The 17153-nt window shown below is 37.6% G+C and overlaps 1 protein-coding gene across 1 annotated transcript in view; it reads left to right on the top strand.

Moving 5' to 3' along the window:
• USH2A (usherin) overlaps positions 1-17153 on the top strand; it is a 414223-nt gene that overhangs the window by 34232 nt on the left and 362838 nt on the right. The window contains exon 4 of the mRNA XM_035320952.1: positions 16757-16892. Coding sequence (XP_035176843.1) covers positions 16757-16892 — 136 coding nt within the window. The remainder of the gene's footprint in view (positions 1-16756; positions 16893-17153) is intronic.

Genomic DNA, 17153 nt, shown 5'->3' with positions numbered 1-17153 from the left:
ACCTTTTCTTTTCTGAGCAGTAGAAGCTCAGAATTTAATGTTATGTTTACATAGTTAAGAATAATTTTCTCATGTCAATTACTTTGTGGTTATCAACACTTTTAGTTTGCTCTTTTATTGCTTGTTCCTTAAATGTTTTGAGATCCTGTTGTAAATTTGAAGCAAGCTTGACTTTTACTGCCTGGATGTGTTAACTACCTTTTTCACCTCACCCGTTTTCAAGATTGTACAAAATGTTAAGTTGCAGAGGTGTTTGGAGTTACCTAAACTTCTGTCTTTGCAAAGTGTGGTTGTTTAATCTTTACCTATTTGAAACCTTTCTGGAAAACCAGAGTATAATATTGGTCAGGCCTTGCTTATCCACATACATCCTAACTCATTCAAGATGCTCAAAGTTGTAGCTTGAGATTTCCTTCCAGAAATACCATGTTGCATTTTCCAGTATACAGTATGTATCTATGTCCCATGGTCTGCCATCACCCCCCCCCCCGGCAAATAGTTATTCCTGTGTTGGCCTGATTTTCTGGATTATCAGAAGAAAGATTGCTCCAAGACCTGTTCATGTATCATGTCTGTAATTTAATTTTTCGCATTGTTCTTCAATCTCTGCAGGGCTAACTGAAAACTGTATAGTATTTTCTGTTTGTGCTGCTTTTTTGATCTCCCATAACATGTAACAGGTCAGTAAACTGGATTACTACTCTTTTTCTTAAATTTCAAGAGTACTTTTGTGTTTGAAGAGTTTTTATCCTTCTCCATAAATTGTGTTTATTGACATCCTCATTTTTGCTGTTGATCAGTAATCTCCCTGGCCTTTCTGAGCTTAATCTCAAAGCGTGTAAGGTGCAATTAGGTACACAGGAAACCACTGGGATTTTCTGAGCAGTCTTCCCTGATCCTCTCCTGACCCATCTGCAATAAAATGTGGTTGAGGGAGCTGTTGCAAAAACCTTTTCCTTTAGCTTTTTCCAGGGATAAGCTACCAAAACACAGTCCTTTGGTTTTGGTTTGTGTTCAGTTAATGGCTTGTATCTACTGCAAAGCTTTGCTGCTGAGTTGCTTAGTAACTCTGGAGGAAAGCAGCTAATGTTGGTTGTTTTTTCTTTTTTAAAACAAAGCAGGGAAATTGAAAATGAGTGAATTAAAATTGAAAAGAATGTTGGAGAATTATAATGCAAAGGAGTAGTTGAATGACTTTCTAAAGGAGGTTGTGATAGAAGGAAGAAAGCAAGACACAGAGGAGGGAAGGGGTTGGTATAAGGTTGTTGAAAGGAATACAAATGGAGTCAAAGACAGTTATGTTGACCATGAAGAAAAACTAATCCTTGAAGGAAAAGATGAGACTCTATTTGCAAAAACTGTATGATTCCCCTTACTGGATACACAGAACTTCTGTGGTGAGGCATTCAGAGGGCAAGAGTAGTTGCTTTCTTCTTATGTAAATCATCACAAAGACAAGGAGACGGATTTCAACCTCCCAGTCCCAGCAGAGCTGTTCAAGTGTTGTAGAACCAATGTATTCTTGCATTACATTTGGGAATGACTTACAAGTGCTAGTACTGAGCAGTGCTAAGTGTTGCAAAATTCTTCACATCTAGGCAATTCAAAAGACCAGAATTTAATCTACAGCTGATAGCGTAATACAGGGTTAATCACTGTACATTAGTAACAGCTCCCTTCATTTGTGCAGGTATCTGCTTATTCTTTGACTAGTGAAGCACAGAGACTTTATTCAGAAGGGATGTTTCATTTGACATTACATCTCATCCCTAATTTACATGATTACAAGTAGTTCAGGAAAATTCAGAATCAGTGGTTGTGCTGTATTTTAAATGGAGGGGGCAGAGAGAAAATGTGCATTGTTATGAGATGATCTAAAATGTACTTTCAGGCCTTTTGTTTCAATTAATTTTGGCAAGTCTATTTTATGTAACTGTTTTAGCTGCTAAAAAGCAGCTTGTTGAATCCTTAATACTTGTCTCTTCATGTTACTATAGCGATCTTGAGTTTAGATCTGATTTTTCTGTGATTTGGGGAAAATAGTCATTATGCAGCAAGAAAGCAATTGTTCTCTGTATATTTTCAGATATGATGACTACTATCCTTTTATTATATTTTATTGTTTCGAACTCATTTGCAGCACAAGAGTCACTTGTTACAATTTTCCATGTAAAAAGAACAAAGATTAATTATTTTTTGATTACTTTAGTTTTTAGCAGAATCTGTATGTGTAATCTTGAGCTCTCAGGTTCTCCTACTCTCCTGCCAAGATATACTTATTTTGTCCTGAGGCATCATTAATGGGTTGATAGAGCTCTACTGACACGTGCAATAAGAAATGTTTTTCATTGGTACAACGCTGAATGGGGTAGAAAGTGGCAGAGCTGTAGCTAACCATTTTAATATTAGTACTACTGAAATACTGGTGATGAACTCACCAATGAAAGATAAAATGAAAATTGCCAATCCATAACTGGAACGCATACTGTGTGGCTGAAGGATTTGTAATCTCTGATTCAATGGTTTAAAACAATATTTACTTATTTAAATACTAATTCTTTAAAAATGCAGACTATTTCAAAAGCTGCCTCTTTTCACATTGATCTTTCTTTGTGTTTGGCCTTGTTGATCAGATAATTGACAGTGTGGGTTGTATCACGCAGTTAGTATCGCAATACTAAAATTACCCTTGTCAAAAAAATAAATTACATACATAATTCTTACTTTCTATCTTTCTGCTTGCTTTTACTTGCATTTTTCCAATTTCAAAGCTTTTTTTTTTTTTAATGAAATATCTATAGTAAATATCTGAAGTCTAAACTGCCAGACCAGTCTGCCTTCCACTTACCTTCCAATTTCACTGTTTGGAGTCAGATTTGGATTAATATGTGGCTTGTTCTTGAGCAGAGTTAATTGCTTCAGGAGCACTCCAGGGTTCCATCGTTTCCTTCCCCTTCTTCCCCCCGCCCCCCCCCCCCCCCCCCCCCCTTTTTTTTTTTAAATATATGTTGTTCTTCAGGGAGTTCAAGCTGAACTAGTGGATCTATGCACAAAAAGAAAGACTTGGATTGAAGGAAAACCATTTCCCGTTGAGAAGGGATTAACATTGTAGGAGATAGTGAAAAAGAAAAGTAAAAGAGGGCAAAGAGAAAAGCTAAATAGCTTTTATACAAATGCTAGGAGCATATGTAATAAGACTGCTGAATTGGAGTGACATGTTTTCAAGGATAAGAAAGATATTATTGGAATAAGAGAGACAACCAGGAAAATGAAGGGGGATTTAAAATGCCAAGATATAGAGTTCTAGTGAAGGAAGAGCTAATATAAAGCTGGAAGAGATGTAACAATATTGCTGAAGGATGATATTTAATCTACGCTAGATACCCCCCTCTCTTCCCCCCTTTTTTCCTAAGTTCAGTAGTTTGTATACAAGGTGAGGACAACTTGATGTAGCTATGATTCTTGGCTGTTGTGCTAAACTTGCAGTAGATTAGGAGAAAAAAGCATGAACAATAAAAATAGTTTTTCAGGCATAAAATAGATCCCAAGAAAGCCAAGACTTTGATATGAAGAATGATTATGGGGTATTGAGGAGGACACAATAGGAAAAGTGGTTGCTAGAGATCTGTTAGAATTGACTGTGTTAAAACTGCAAATGAGAGCATGTTTCCACTGTTATCCTAAGGTTTCTGCCTTTATGCAGTTATTGAAACAATCTATACAATATGAATATTGTCACTGTTATCATGGAAAGATTGCAAATATAAATCTGTATGTGGAGATAAGAAACAAATGATCATAAAATCACAAAATTTGAAATGGTCATGAGGTGGGTGGGAGTATGTGCTAGGTGGAGAAAGCAGCCCTAAAGTTATTGATTTTAGCAAAGCTAACTTTGAAGGAAAGCAAAATGCTCCTGGGACTTTTGCCTGCAATCCTGTGATGAATGGGAAATCCACTCCACACAAGTAGAGAGTACATAGTATATAAAACACGTAGAAAGGCTGCAATTAAAATTCATCCCAGTTAAGTCAAGAAAAGGAAAGGCCGATATGGGCCTGAGGCAAAAGGAGGAAAGGCAAAGAGACAACTTGCCCCTCCCGACCCTATGCTTTTTCCTTCCCCTTTGCTGTTCTTTAGCATTTCTTCTGCTGTCCCTTTATCCTCTCCAGCCCTTCTGTTTCATGACAGTTCAGTCGCTATGGTCCCCTGATGTGGTTTCTTCAGGTCTCTGTTTTTCTGTACCCTGGATTTCTCAGAGCGTGAGCATAGCCGTCCTGAGTGCACAGAACGTAGGGGCGAGACTCTGCTTTCTCCCTGTCCTGATATTTGCATTTTGCAACCCTTAAATACACTTGCAAGTTTTAGGTAATTGACAGATTTCCTTTTCCACAATTTTCTTCTCTGTTTGCAACTCTGGGATGATTTCAATTCCCTAGTGAGGTAAGGAATGAGGCAATGAGGGCTGGAAAGGGCAAGCAAATGAATGCCTGTAATAACTCATGTGGTCAGTGGGTCTATATAAAAATTAAACAAAACAAAACACTGCTGTGCTGTAGCATCTACCACTGAAATGGAGGGTCTTCTCTAAGAGAGAAGGGTCAAACAAACGAGAACTTGTTGCAAATGATTTTTTTTTTTTTTTTTTTGTGCAAAGCTAGGATGTAGGGCTCAATTTAGGACCTAGTATGCAAGATGCTTTATTCTCCAACATCCTTCTCCCACATATACACATTATCAGAAATCTTGTTTCAAGACACAAAGAACAGATGTGAGGAAGTAAGGCAATGGAATGTATTTAAGGTCTGAGTCTGGGCAGGTGTAAAATGGCATGGCATGGCTTAAGCTGTAGACAGTTTATAGAAGCTGAAGATCTGGCCCTTAACTAAAGCAAAGGGTTTGAACAAATCTGAATGTGGCATTTTATTTTAAAAGCTGAACAAAGGTGATAATGAAAAAAAGTGAATTTCAGAGACATTTAAGGGGACAGTGATGAAAGAACAAATGATCTTTTTCTGTCAGTCAATCTTTTTTTTTTTTTTTTTTTTTTTTTTTTCCTCATGGTTATTTGTTAACTGCAGAAATTGGCAACAATCATTGAGGATGACCATGTGGTCTTATGGCACCCAGCTGATGACTGCCTGACCAGTTTCTGAAGATGGTACGAGGGATCATAAAGTTTAGTTCCATGTATATTATGATGATAGTTGCATCTATATTTAAAGCTTTCTGTCACTGGAGCACTCTTGGTGTTGTCAGACTGTCTATTGGACTGGATGAGCTGCAACTTCTTGCAATTGAATGTCAATAAGACCAAAGCAATTTTGGTTGATTCATAGCACCAGCTTAAGTATATTCACTTGCACAGATTACATTTGACAGATAGTTACCTTCAGCTGAACTCTGTGGTTAGAAGCCTTGGTGTACTCTTGACAGTGAGCTTACAGTTGATGCCTTATGTTTATTTCATATCCTGTTTTTGCCTCCCTAATGCTGCATGTGTATGTCTACATTTAAATAAATTCACAGCTGAAGTACTAGTCAGTCCACTTGTTATCTTTGGACAGAATGTTGTGATGAGTCAATTTCAGTATTTTAAAAATGGTGTGGGTTTTTTCCCATTCAGGCAGTTTTAATTTCAAAAGCCATCTAATCAAGAATTTTTTATTAGAAACTCCTGGAAAAGCATATGTCAAAATATAACAACAGGAGTAAAAATAGGAAAAAAATAGAGGATAAAACTTAAAAAAAAAAAAAAAAAAAAAAAAAAAGGATGAAAAAAGATGAGAAAGTGTTTCTCCTTTTGAAATATTTTCCTGGTATTCTACTAGTCTGTTGGCCTGCAGGAAAATATATCCAACACAGGTGTTATAAACCCTGTTATATTAGTGCAAGTTAAGTTCTTCTGGATTCTGTAACAAGATTCTGCATGGTGTCTTCAAAAATAGATGTGTTTGCATCCTCTATCATCCTCTATAAACCTTTTAAAGAAAGTCATCTTTCCAGGTCTTTTCTTGTAACTCTTGTTACAATAGTTTTAATTGACAAATTTAGTTGGTCTCACTTATGGTGAGCTTAGGTATGTTGAAACTTCATTTATGGTATACTAAGGAAGGATTCAACTTCTGAATTATTTCAAACCATTTCCCTGTGCAGGCTTCTTAAAGCAGCATCCTGATCTTGAAGAAAATGTAGTGATTTAATGCCAAATAGCTTGCACGTATCCCTGTATGATTTCTGCTCACTCCAACTTCAGTTGCTGTTTTTAAAGGCTGTAGGTGATTTTCCTATAGAGCTTAAACAGGTGATGAAAGGGAGATTTTTGGAGTTTACTTTTCTCCAGGATGAATAGGAGTGCAGCATCCCTGAATTCTGATATGAATGAACTAAAAATACTCCATAAAATAAAATGTTTATAGTCATTTATTTTATTGGCAAGCTGTGGCAAAAAGGCAGCCTTAACTTTAGATTTTTGTCCTACTGTTAAATAATAAATCTCAGCCTAGAATTATGCTGGCACAGTTTCTTTTAAAAATGACAGGATGGCTGAAAATAAAGGTATGTCCCCTAACTGTGAATGCTAACATTATTACTTTTTTAAAAAATAATAATAAAGTCCAGACCATAGTGTTGCTGAAGTCATTGGCTGCAATGAATGGTTCAAGCTCTTTTTCTTTTCTCTCTGTAAAATACTCTTTGGCATGAGAACCAAAGATGTGTGAAAAGCATCACTTTGAAACTGTTGTAGATGTCAGGGTTGCAGCTTGCCTCTATCATGTCCTTTTCCTTCAAGCCTGCAATCCAGTTGCTTCCAAGCCTTGAGATGCAGAGGGGTGGGTAGCAGGTTTGGATGCTCAGATGTGCAGAGTTCTAATATCTTAAATAGCTATAAATATAGCAAAAATAGCATTTTGTGCCGTGTGGTGTAGGATTTGAATATGTGGTATAGGATTTTGCTGCATGGTATATGATTTGAAACACAAGAATTTAGAAGTGTGAATAAAGTCATTTAACAAGAGCTGGTAAAATAAGTTTTATTGTGTGCATTTTTTTAACCTTCACTGTAAGATAATGGTCAAACAATCTAAAAACAGCATGAAGATTTTAAGTAACTGTAATGGCTAATCAAAGTAGTACTCTTTATTTCCCCAACTTACTAAGTAAAGAAAGAGAAATATATTTGAAATCAAGACAGGGTTCATATTCATAGGACTACAGAGTATCTCTAGCTGGAAGGGACCCAGAAAGATGATCAAGTCCAACTCCTGGCTTCACACAGGACCACCCCAAAAAAAGAGTCAATGTCTGAGTATTGTGCACATGCTTCTTGACCTCCAGCAGGCTCAGTGCTGTGACCACTGCCCTGGGGAGCCTGTCCCAGTGCCCGACCACCCTCTGGGTGCAGAACCTTTCCCTAGCACCCAGCCTGACCCTCCCCTGTCCCAGCTCCATGCCGTTCCCTCGGGTCCTGTCGCTGTCCCCAGAGAGCAGAGCTCAGCGCCTGCCCCTCCGCTCCCCTCATGAGGGAGCTGCAGGCCGCCATGAGGCCTCCCCTCAGCCTGCTCTGCCCTGGGCTGAACAAACCAAGGGACCTCAGCTGCTCCTCACATATCTTCCACTCTAGACTTTTCAACGTCTTGGTTGCTCTCCTTTGGCCACTCTCTAATAGTTTTATGTCTCTTTAGTATTGTGGTGCCCAAACCTGCAAACCATACTTGAGGTAAGGCCACACAGCACCGAGCAGGACAGTCATTTCCCCCAACCAGCTAGCTGGCAATGTCAGGCTTGGTGTAACCTAGGACACAGTCCGCCCTTCTGGCTGCCTGGACACACTGCTGACTCACATTCAGCTTGCCATTGACCAACCCCCCAGATTCCTTTCTTTGGGGCTGCTTTCCAGCCTCTAATCCCCCAGTCTGTATGTACAGCCAGGGTTGCTTCATCTCAGGTACAGAATCCAGCACTTTCCCTTGTTAAACTTCATATGATTCTAGCTGAAGCAGCATCAAGCTTGCTGGCAAAATCATCAGTAAGTATTTACTGGTGTAGGAGGTGTCATTTGTCTGTCAAGCATTATGCAGATAGATTATCTGAGCTTGCTTTTCTTCCTGGTTATTGTACTTTGATTTTTATCCCCACTTTCCCTGTCCCTATTAACGTGGTTATTAGCATCTTTTTTTCTGTCTGTTTGAGAACAAGGTATGAGACAAATTCCCTGTGACACATTCTTGTTCTCAGGTTTGCTACATAAATTTATTATCTCTTGCCAAGCTTTAGATCTGAAAAGTTCCCTCTGTGTTGTCTCAATTTTCATTCTAAATAAAAAATTAAAATGCAGAGAGCAAAAGACTAAAACTAAACTCATTTTATCTTCTGGTTGTAAGCTGTGCCTCTAATAGGAGGAATAAAAAAAGAAGCACAAGGGATTTTGGTGTATGTAAGACATCTGCTCAAACATCCCTAGCAATAATGTCATCACTGCCAAAATGTACTTATGCTACCAATTGTATAATAGTGCTTGTGGTGCTCATTTTTGAATTGTCCATTCAGCGAAGGCTTTAAATTTAGGTTAGACTACATGTGGCATATATTGTAAGGAGAGAGAAACAATATATAACTGTACGAGCAGGCTGTACACAGATGCTGGTGGGTACTGTGGAGCAGGATGTGCTGGTATGGTATGAAATCAGCAACAGAACTTGAGCTATGGAAACTACTGCACCTCTTTATCTTCCAAAGCAGTCTTAAGGTGGCTGACAGGGAGCTTACCTGGCTTGGGCAGGAATAGAGGAATTTTAGGATGTTAGAAAAATGCTAGTGCTTGGGGCATGGGCTATGCTCTCATGCGTTTTTTTGTACATGGGTTTAAAAAAAAAAAAGTCAAATGTGAGAGTATGGAGCTAAAAATAAATAAAAGAATAGAATAAGGCAAAATAAGAAGAATCAGTAAATAGTGCTCTAAGGAAAATTAGAAAGCAGAGGGACAGAACAGGCAGGTGGGAAAGAAGCCTTTGAGAAGGAATTCTGCAGTTTCTTCAGCGAAGAGAAGTGTTAAATTGTGACAAAGTTGATGCCATTTCTGATGCACTAATTTAGGGGGACACAGACACCCAAATTTTTAATAACATGTGAAAGGCAGCATGGTGGCTTTTTGGTCATTTGCTCTGCTTGAATCATAACTGAAGATAAACTTGGACTCATGCTAATAGTTTCATTCCATATTTATCGTCAAACATCCATTTGTCCACTTTGTGTTCTTTAAGTCCGTATCACTGACCTTTCCTCCTTACAAAAATTCACTTACAAAATATTAAAGCTGTGTGGAAGCCTTTGTAACTGCAGCTTCAGCAAGATTTGCAATTATGCAAGAAAATACCAAAGTACGTACCTGTGTGCCTCCTCTCTTTGATATGCAAAATCCCCTTCCTGCATCTTCTATTAACTGTTATGTTTCTGTTCCACATCCGCTTTCAGAGTAGAGATGTGAATCCACATGTCACCCAATGGTAGAATATGCTGTATATCTTTATATAAACAGGCCAAAAGAGCATATTTAGACAGGTTGAAGGTGAAAAAGATTTTTATGCTCAAGTTTCTGATTACACCATTATAGCAGCATCACTAATTCCCCTCCTTCCATCTATTGTCTTCCCTCATCTGTTGTCATCAGTGACCACTGTTGATTTGTTGACTCTATTAAAGTATTCAAGGAAGCCACAGGCCTGTCATTTTGGTCATAACCTTAATCTGTTTTCTCACCTTGGGAGAAAATGTGTTAATATACTGTCTGTTTCTATAGAGTGAGCTCATTGAACAAGTTCCTGATGCAACAAATCTGCAATACATTTAGAAAAAATGTTTTTATGAGTCTTGGTTATCTTAACATATAATAAGCTATGTTCAGGAAACAACTTTTATAAGGACCATAACAAATTAATAACGGTAAGCAATTGTAACTGTATGTTGTATAGTAATTTTTGAGCTAGGTGCATCACAACTTATTCTGATTGTCAGAATCTGTTTCTGTATTATTTCTGAATGATTAAGCAAATCATTTATGCTAACTTCTGCTTATTTTATATCTCTGTAAATCCTGTATAGCTTTATTGACTTTGGAGTTGCTTAAGGTTTTATAGCAACTAAGGGAAGGGGTCATTTCTGTTTCTGCCTGTTTGCTGATCTGGAAAATAAATGGAACATCTTTTTTTATGCCTTACCAGGTAAGTTGTATTAGCTACCTAATTGCTGTTCATAAAGCACTTCAAAATTCTTCATATTGTGTATAAACTTCTTTATAATGATACAATTATTTTTATCTCAGAGAAACTTCTTGATGTGTAAATAGAGCTTAATTAAAGGATAAACTAATGCAGATTTGTTTGGTTTTTCTACAGTTTGTTTTTGTTCAGTTTTTTTCTTGTTTTCTCAGTAGAGAAACAGGCTCTTAATTTTAGCTTGTGTTTAATCTTAACATGTTGTTTACATTTGCAACTAACTAAATTTGAATTTGTAATTTAAAAATTAGCTGGGTTTTCCCCCCCAATTTTAGTTTACAGATAGCTGATATTTGGTGTCTGATACATATCTTAGATCTCTGAGCTTCATCTTCATAGAATCATAGAATGGCTCAAATTGGAGGGACCTTAAAGATCACCTCATTCCAACCCCTCTGCCATAGGCAGGGACCCCTCCCACTACTATCCCCCAACCACTGTCAGGTTGCCAAAAGCCCCATACAGCCTGGTCTTGAACACCACCTGGGGTGGGGCATCCACAACCTCTCTGGGCAACCTGTTCCATTGTCTCACCACCCTCTGAGTGAAGAATTTTCTCCCAGCCTCTAAATTAAATCTTCATCTTATTTAGAAATAGTAGTGTCCATTACATGTATTGGAATGTATTCTATCTCCTATTAGTTGTCTAAAGGTGAATATTTGCTTATCGAGTTGTTTTATATGTCATTATTATGGTCATTCATGCCTCTGCGATCTGATACTTCCTTTGATGGTATAGTCTTAAGAACTGAAGTTACAGTTAAGTGTTTGCCATCACTGGATTGGCTGGATAATGAAGTAGGCCAGGGTTGGTATCATTTGGCTAGAACGAAGATTTTTCTTCTTTGACTTTTTGGTGCCAACATTTCCTCTGTTGTGGAACTCCTCATCTATGGCCTGAAAATCTGGGAAGAAATCCATCTGGTTTCTTCATCTGTCTTGCCAGACACTGTGATCTACTTACTAGAACAATAGATGAGAAGAAACTTTAAGATTAAATTGTGCTTTGTGATTGCTAGAATCTATTATAAATAGGAGTAAAAAAAATGTATATTTAACCAGTAGAAGAGATTAATGTTGTCTTGAAATAACTCCCTTTAATTTATTTGAAATATTTTAATAAATCTTTCCCATGTAATTAAATATTAGAATAGGAAAAATAACCTAAAGGGAAACGTGCTTATTAAAAAACAGGTATGTCTTTGAACCGTATATCAGAAATTCTAGAGAAGAGACTAACACATCTGTTGATTCTATGTCAGTTAGTTCAGTGGAGTCAATATCTGGTTACTGATATTGAGCTCTGCTATATTTAGGTAGTTTTTGTTACTGAACAATGGAACATAAAGCTTTCTTTTTCACATCTTTCTATCTTATTTATTAGAAATAATTTTGCACAAGGTATGTGAGTATTAATATAAAGACTTATTTTTAATGGAAAAATCTTACTGATGAAAAAAATCATAATATCCACTGAAGGAGAATTCACTTAACTTCATTTATTTTAGCTGAAATGATGCAATTCGGTTCTACATAGAGGAGACTAAACTGGTCTCAGATGCCTTTATATATGTATATGTAATGGGTTTTGATGTTTTGATGACAAGATGACTTGTGTGTGTGAAGAAAAAGTGTATGTTTTTTAAATGTACTAGGTGTCACACATGAACGTTATGTAATATAAGCGTGTTATTACCTAAAAGCCAAAACTGTGTAGACTTGGGGTCTTGGAATTCTTACAAATTGGCTTTGGTTTGGAAAGTGGAAAAAAAATAATCGATATTACTCTTTCTTCAACTTGAGACCCCAAATTTGTTCTGCATCCGTGCTCATAAAGGATACTTTTTTTTTTTTCACAACTATATTATTTTTTTTTTTGAAATACGTTTTTTTTATAATTGAAATACTTCTTTATCATTATACCTGTAGATAACCGTACAGTTCAGGGCTTAAAAAAAAAAAAGAAAAAGAAGAGTCATATTCTTCAGTCTATACACTACGTGCCTTTGGGAACTACCACTTTTTGCATTCAAGGGATAGCAACACAAATTGATGCAAAAGAAATCCATGGAAAGATGGAAAGTTGCTAGATATGTAGGAACAGTGTCTGGCTGAAGTCTTTGAGCTGCCAGTGGTTTGACGTTCAAAGAGTATTCATGAGCAGTGTCATATGTGCTTACCATGCTCCTATATGCTCCCCTGCTTCTGCTTTGTGCCATAGCTGGTCCTTTAGCCAGTACAACTCCTCTGAAGTTAAATGTGGAATTTGGTTGTGGTGGTTCTTTTTTTCCCCACACAAGTTGCTGCAATATAGCAGAAGTTTCTATTAGCAATCAATACATGAAAATACTACTTTTTAATATTATTATTGTTTTTTATGATTGCTCTGCCTGATTCAAAATTCATGGTAGATTTCATTATTTTGCTTTCATGGGTAGGGTCTGAGTAGTACAGATGTTCAAGTGAGAAAATGAATATTTGTAGTACCTTTGCTGTTCATATCTCAATTTCTGTGTGGTAGCTTGACCTTCAGTGTGTCTCCCATTCTGCACTGCAGTGACCCATCAGGTAGGGAATTTTTCCTAGGTAGGCAGTGATTGGATTTGGTATTTTTATTTGGGAGGAAATGGTTTGGATTGGCTCTAAAGGGCAATTGAATTGTGACAGGACCGTAAGAACTTAATCTTGGATGCACTAAATGAATTTGCCTTTTGCCTCATTGGCTCAGCACCTCTCATCTTTGAAGCTCTTCTGGATCATGACAAGAATGCTCTTAGAGGAAAGATTGTGAGTATCCTTCACCATCTCAGTTCACCATCAAATGAATTTTCCATTGCTTGAAGTTGGTATTGGGCTTTGCATTGGCAGCAGCTAATGCAGTCGCAGAGTGAATTTATCTTAGTGACTAATCCGTGTCACCCTCCCTGTGAGGTGATTTGCTAAGTATTTGACAGATGGGGAGGCACAAGGGGGAGAGATGGTTTCAGAGCTGGGATTAGAGCTCTGATGTTCCAGGCTTCTGGTCCTGTGCTCTGCAGGCTACACTTTCCTAACTCTCTCTTCTCACTCTCCTGGGGCAAATTCCTATAGAACTTTATTTATGAAGACAATAGGGGAATAATCCTGTCCCCTCTGTCAGATACCAGTAAAATTAATCTTTTATTTCTGTGGTATTGTGCGCAATTTAATGCTAACGGTCAGGAGACCTTAAACACCCACCACATCAAACAGCCGATTCAGTGCCAGCCTTCCTTCTTATTTAGCTTAGTCCAAACTGACACCAAACTTTGAGACATTCCTCTCCTCCCACAGTGAAGAGCCACTGGGATTTTTTTTTTATCCCACACATGGTTTCCCTCCTACGTTTTCCTCCCATGTCAGATATTCATACCCCCTTTAATAACCAGCAGGGGGATCATTACATTGAGCTACTGCCAAATGCATAATGACTGCTGCCTTTGCCTTACACAGTCACTGCACTACTGATATCCAATTCAGCATTGTAAAGTGCTTAGGGCTACCTTGGGGATGTGCTATATTAAACCCAACTATTCTAAATCCTATTTAATATAAAGAGATTGTTGATGGGGGAGGGGGGAGGGAGATTTAAAATTGCCGTTAATCACCTATTTTCAACAAGTAAAAATACCTGATCGTTTAGGGCCCAATTCTGTCACTCTTAAGCCGTAAATAGTCCTGCTGATTTGAATAGGGGTACGTGAAGGCAAGCGGTCTGCTTACTGCTGGGGGAGGCAGAATGGGGCCCTACACAAGCTGCAGCTGAGGTGCTAAGCTTGCAACGAGCTGTTGGGCATGAGCGAGCCCATTTCTGAATTCCTCTTACAAATGTTTTACAGTGAAAACAGGAAATCGGAAACATGCTTCATATCTGACTAAAAATAAGGGTACTCTTAAACTTGTAAAAGACAACATTTTTATTTGAATGATATGACAGAGCTGCCACAGGAGTGTTACCTGCTATAAAGAAAGCTTAAGAATTATTACCTTTATTAGACCAGTGACACTGAGCTTTAGCCATACATTTCTAACTTCTGTCCCTCTACAGAGACAATTTTCTTTTCTTAAATAAACTGTCATGCTAGTGTTAATATATTGTTGGCTCCCTCATACTCTGAGAATACTGCTGATATAAAACATGTATATGTTAGATTGGTAATAGTATCTTTAGTGTAGCTGACTAGAACAAATGTGTTTCCCTCATGGCTGTGCTAATGTGATAAAGGAAAATTGGCTGTTCATCAGCTTTCGGCTGGGTAAAGACAGTAGAGATGGAACCACATTCTTTTTTATGCATTAATACCACTGAGAACTTTTCACTAGTTATATTTCATGTGCGGGCATGTTGTGCAAAGATGTTGTAAAACATGAGATAATGCTACAAATAACAAAGTAGAAAAGCCTGTATCTTTTATGATGATAACAGTCAAACACCAAATGACAGTAACAGGCTGTAAAAAATGTGATGCAAGAATAAAATGCAATGTAACCACCATATACTTAGGCTCTTGCAAATAGGGCATCAGATGTTTAGAGGGCTTTGAATTAAAATTAAATAAAAAAGTGTTGTATTTAGGTCATTGATGTGTCAACAGAAAGGATAATTTAAAGTGGAGAGAGATGTATTTTGAGTGGTGAAACTCATATGCAATAACTTTTGGAACAAATCTCAATGCTTAGTAATTATGATAATAGCCTTCAAACTTCCATCAGTGGAAGGACAATAAATTTTTCTGTCTTATTTTGGGAAATATGGACTGAATGTGGAAACAGCAATAAAGCTCAGCATGCATGTATGTGTTTGAAAGTGCAGTTTAAGGAGAAAAAAATAATTGTACAATTTGGTGTGAAACTGAAGGGGGGGGGGGGGAAGCAAAACAAAACAAAACAAAACAACAAAACAAGAAACCCCAACATATTTCATATTTTCTTTCTTAAAATACTGACAGAGTCATGTTGCCTGTGGCACTGATGATGATCATCTGAGCTCAGATTTATAGATAATTGTGTCTGTTTATCTTGGTCTGAAATTTGAAACACTTTATTGGTGGAATAGCATTTTGAGTGCCTATAGTGTGGTTTTCGAACTGATTTTTTTTTTTTTTTTCAGGTTCTGGCTTTCCTTTTTGAAACAGATTATTCTGTTTTGTAAACCTGTTTGTGCTCACACATCTGTTGTTCTTATTGGAAACAATTATTCCAGGTTTATGTTGATTTGATTAGAGTGGGTATCAAGACAGACTAAAGCACTCTCGGTTTAGTTGACCTCCGTAGACACGATTCACCAGGCATCTATATCTGCAAAATGGAACAGGCATTCTGTAAATTGGCTAAAACAAAGCAATGCTTCAAAGTCTGAAGGTTACCAGGCAATCAAGTGAAATAAGCCTTATGCAAGCTAAATATTTTTAAAATTGTGTAATTTGAATTTTGCAAATAAATTGCTTTCTGGAATGAGATTACGTTTGTTAAGTGAACTATTCCACAGAGTTCAGAAGTTTTGAATAAATTGAAGGTGGTTTCAGTAATTAAATTCATTAATGGGAAGCCGACTACAGCCATGATTACTCCAATTTGCGTCTTATCCCGGTATTTTTAAAAATTAAATTATTGAATTCCATAAAATATAAGTCTGAAAGGCACTTCCATATTATTAAACTTTGTCCAGTTTTATGTAACATAAACATAGATTTTTAATGCAAAAAAAAGTACTTTGTAAAAGCTCAGCATCGTGTGACTTTGTGGAGCTGGGAGAATGCCATAAAGTATTTCTATGAACATTTGCTCAAATTTAAAATGAATTGGCAGGGAAGGGAATGCTTGCAGAAAAGAATACCCTGGAGTGCCGACTGAGCACATATTCGTAGCCAAGGGTTCCCTTGATGTAAGGAAATTTCCCACTGGGTGTAAAGCAGATGTAGCCAGTTCCTATACCATTCCCTTCAGCCCTTGTAAGAAAGAAGCATGTCGGGGCCAGCGAGGCATTTTGGAGGGGTGTTCGAAGCCTGGCTGAGGTGTGCTGCATTTGGTTATGCTGAGTATGGTAGATGGTCCCTTCAGGCCTGTATGAGCTGATGTGTATGAGAAGAGCTCTGACAGCTATAACATGTGCCCATGGCCTGAAGTGGTGAAGTAGCTGTAACCAGTCTTGTACCTTGTGAAACAGACCTTTCTCTCTTTTTCTCTCTTCCTCCTCTCTGCCAGATCACCATACTGTAGATTCTATGATTGAACCACTGTAGAAATTTTATAGTATATGCATCTGAATAATGATCCTATTAATTGGATTGCTAATGGGTGGACAGAAAGGAGGTAACTACTTTCAGTAGGCACCACAGGTAAAGGCATGCTGTCAAGTAGGTTGGAATAATGTTACTGGCTAATCAAGGATAGATACAACATGTACTGAAATCAAAAGGATTGCATAATGAAGCATGTATTTCCACATTTTGTTGATTCTATAGGTGCATCACAGCAGAATTAGTTTCTTCTTGAATGGCTGGGAAGATGACAGCACACCTTTTGATTCAAGGATTCTTGTAGGACCAGTTGCAGATGGTAATGCTGATGGTATACTGCAAATTGGACAAAGCTTCACAGGTAAATCTCATACTACTTTAGTGGAATGCTCTGGAACTATTTCAGAACGTGATGTTCCTGCACATAGGTAGGTTTTTCTGCTTTGTCCAACACACCGGTCCCTAAAGTGACACATTCTATTAACTGTCACAGCTTTTCTGAGTAAATAGATGAAACTATTTCAGAACGGAATTGTCCATGGCCACTAGACTATATTCGTGTTCAGAGTCAGGGATAGAGATGCAGATTTTTAGAGATGCAGATTTTTAGAGATGCAGATTT

The sequence above is a fragment of the Oxyura jamaicensis genome, chromosome 3 (assembly GCF_011077185.1).
Source record: "Oxyura jamaicensis isolate SHBP4307 breed ruddy duck chromosome 3, BPBGC_Ojam_1.0, whole genome shotgun sequence".
Taxonomy (NCBI): domain Eukaryota; kingdom Metazoa; phylum Chordata; class Aves; order Anseriformes; family Anatidae; genus Oxyura; species Oxyura jamaicensis.
This window is presented reverse-complemented; position numbering and strand designations above follow the sequence as displayed.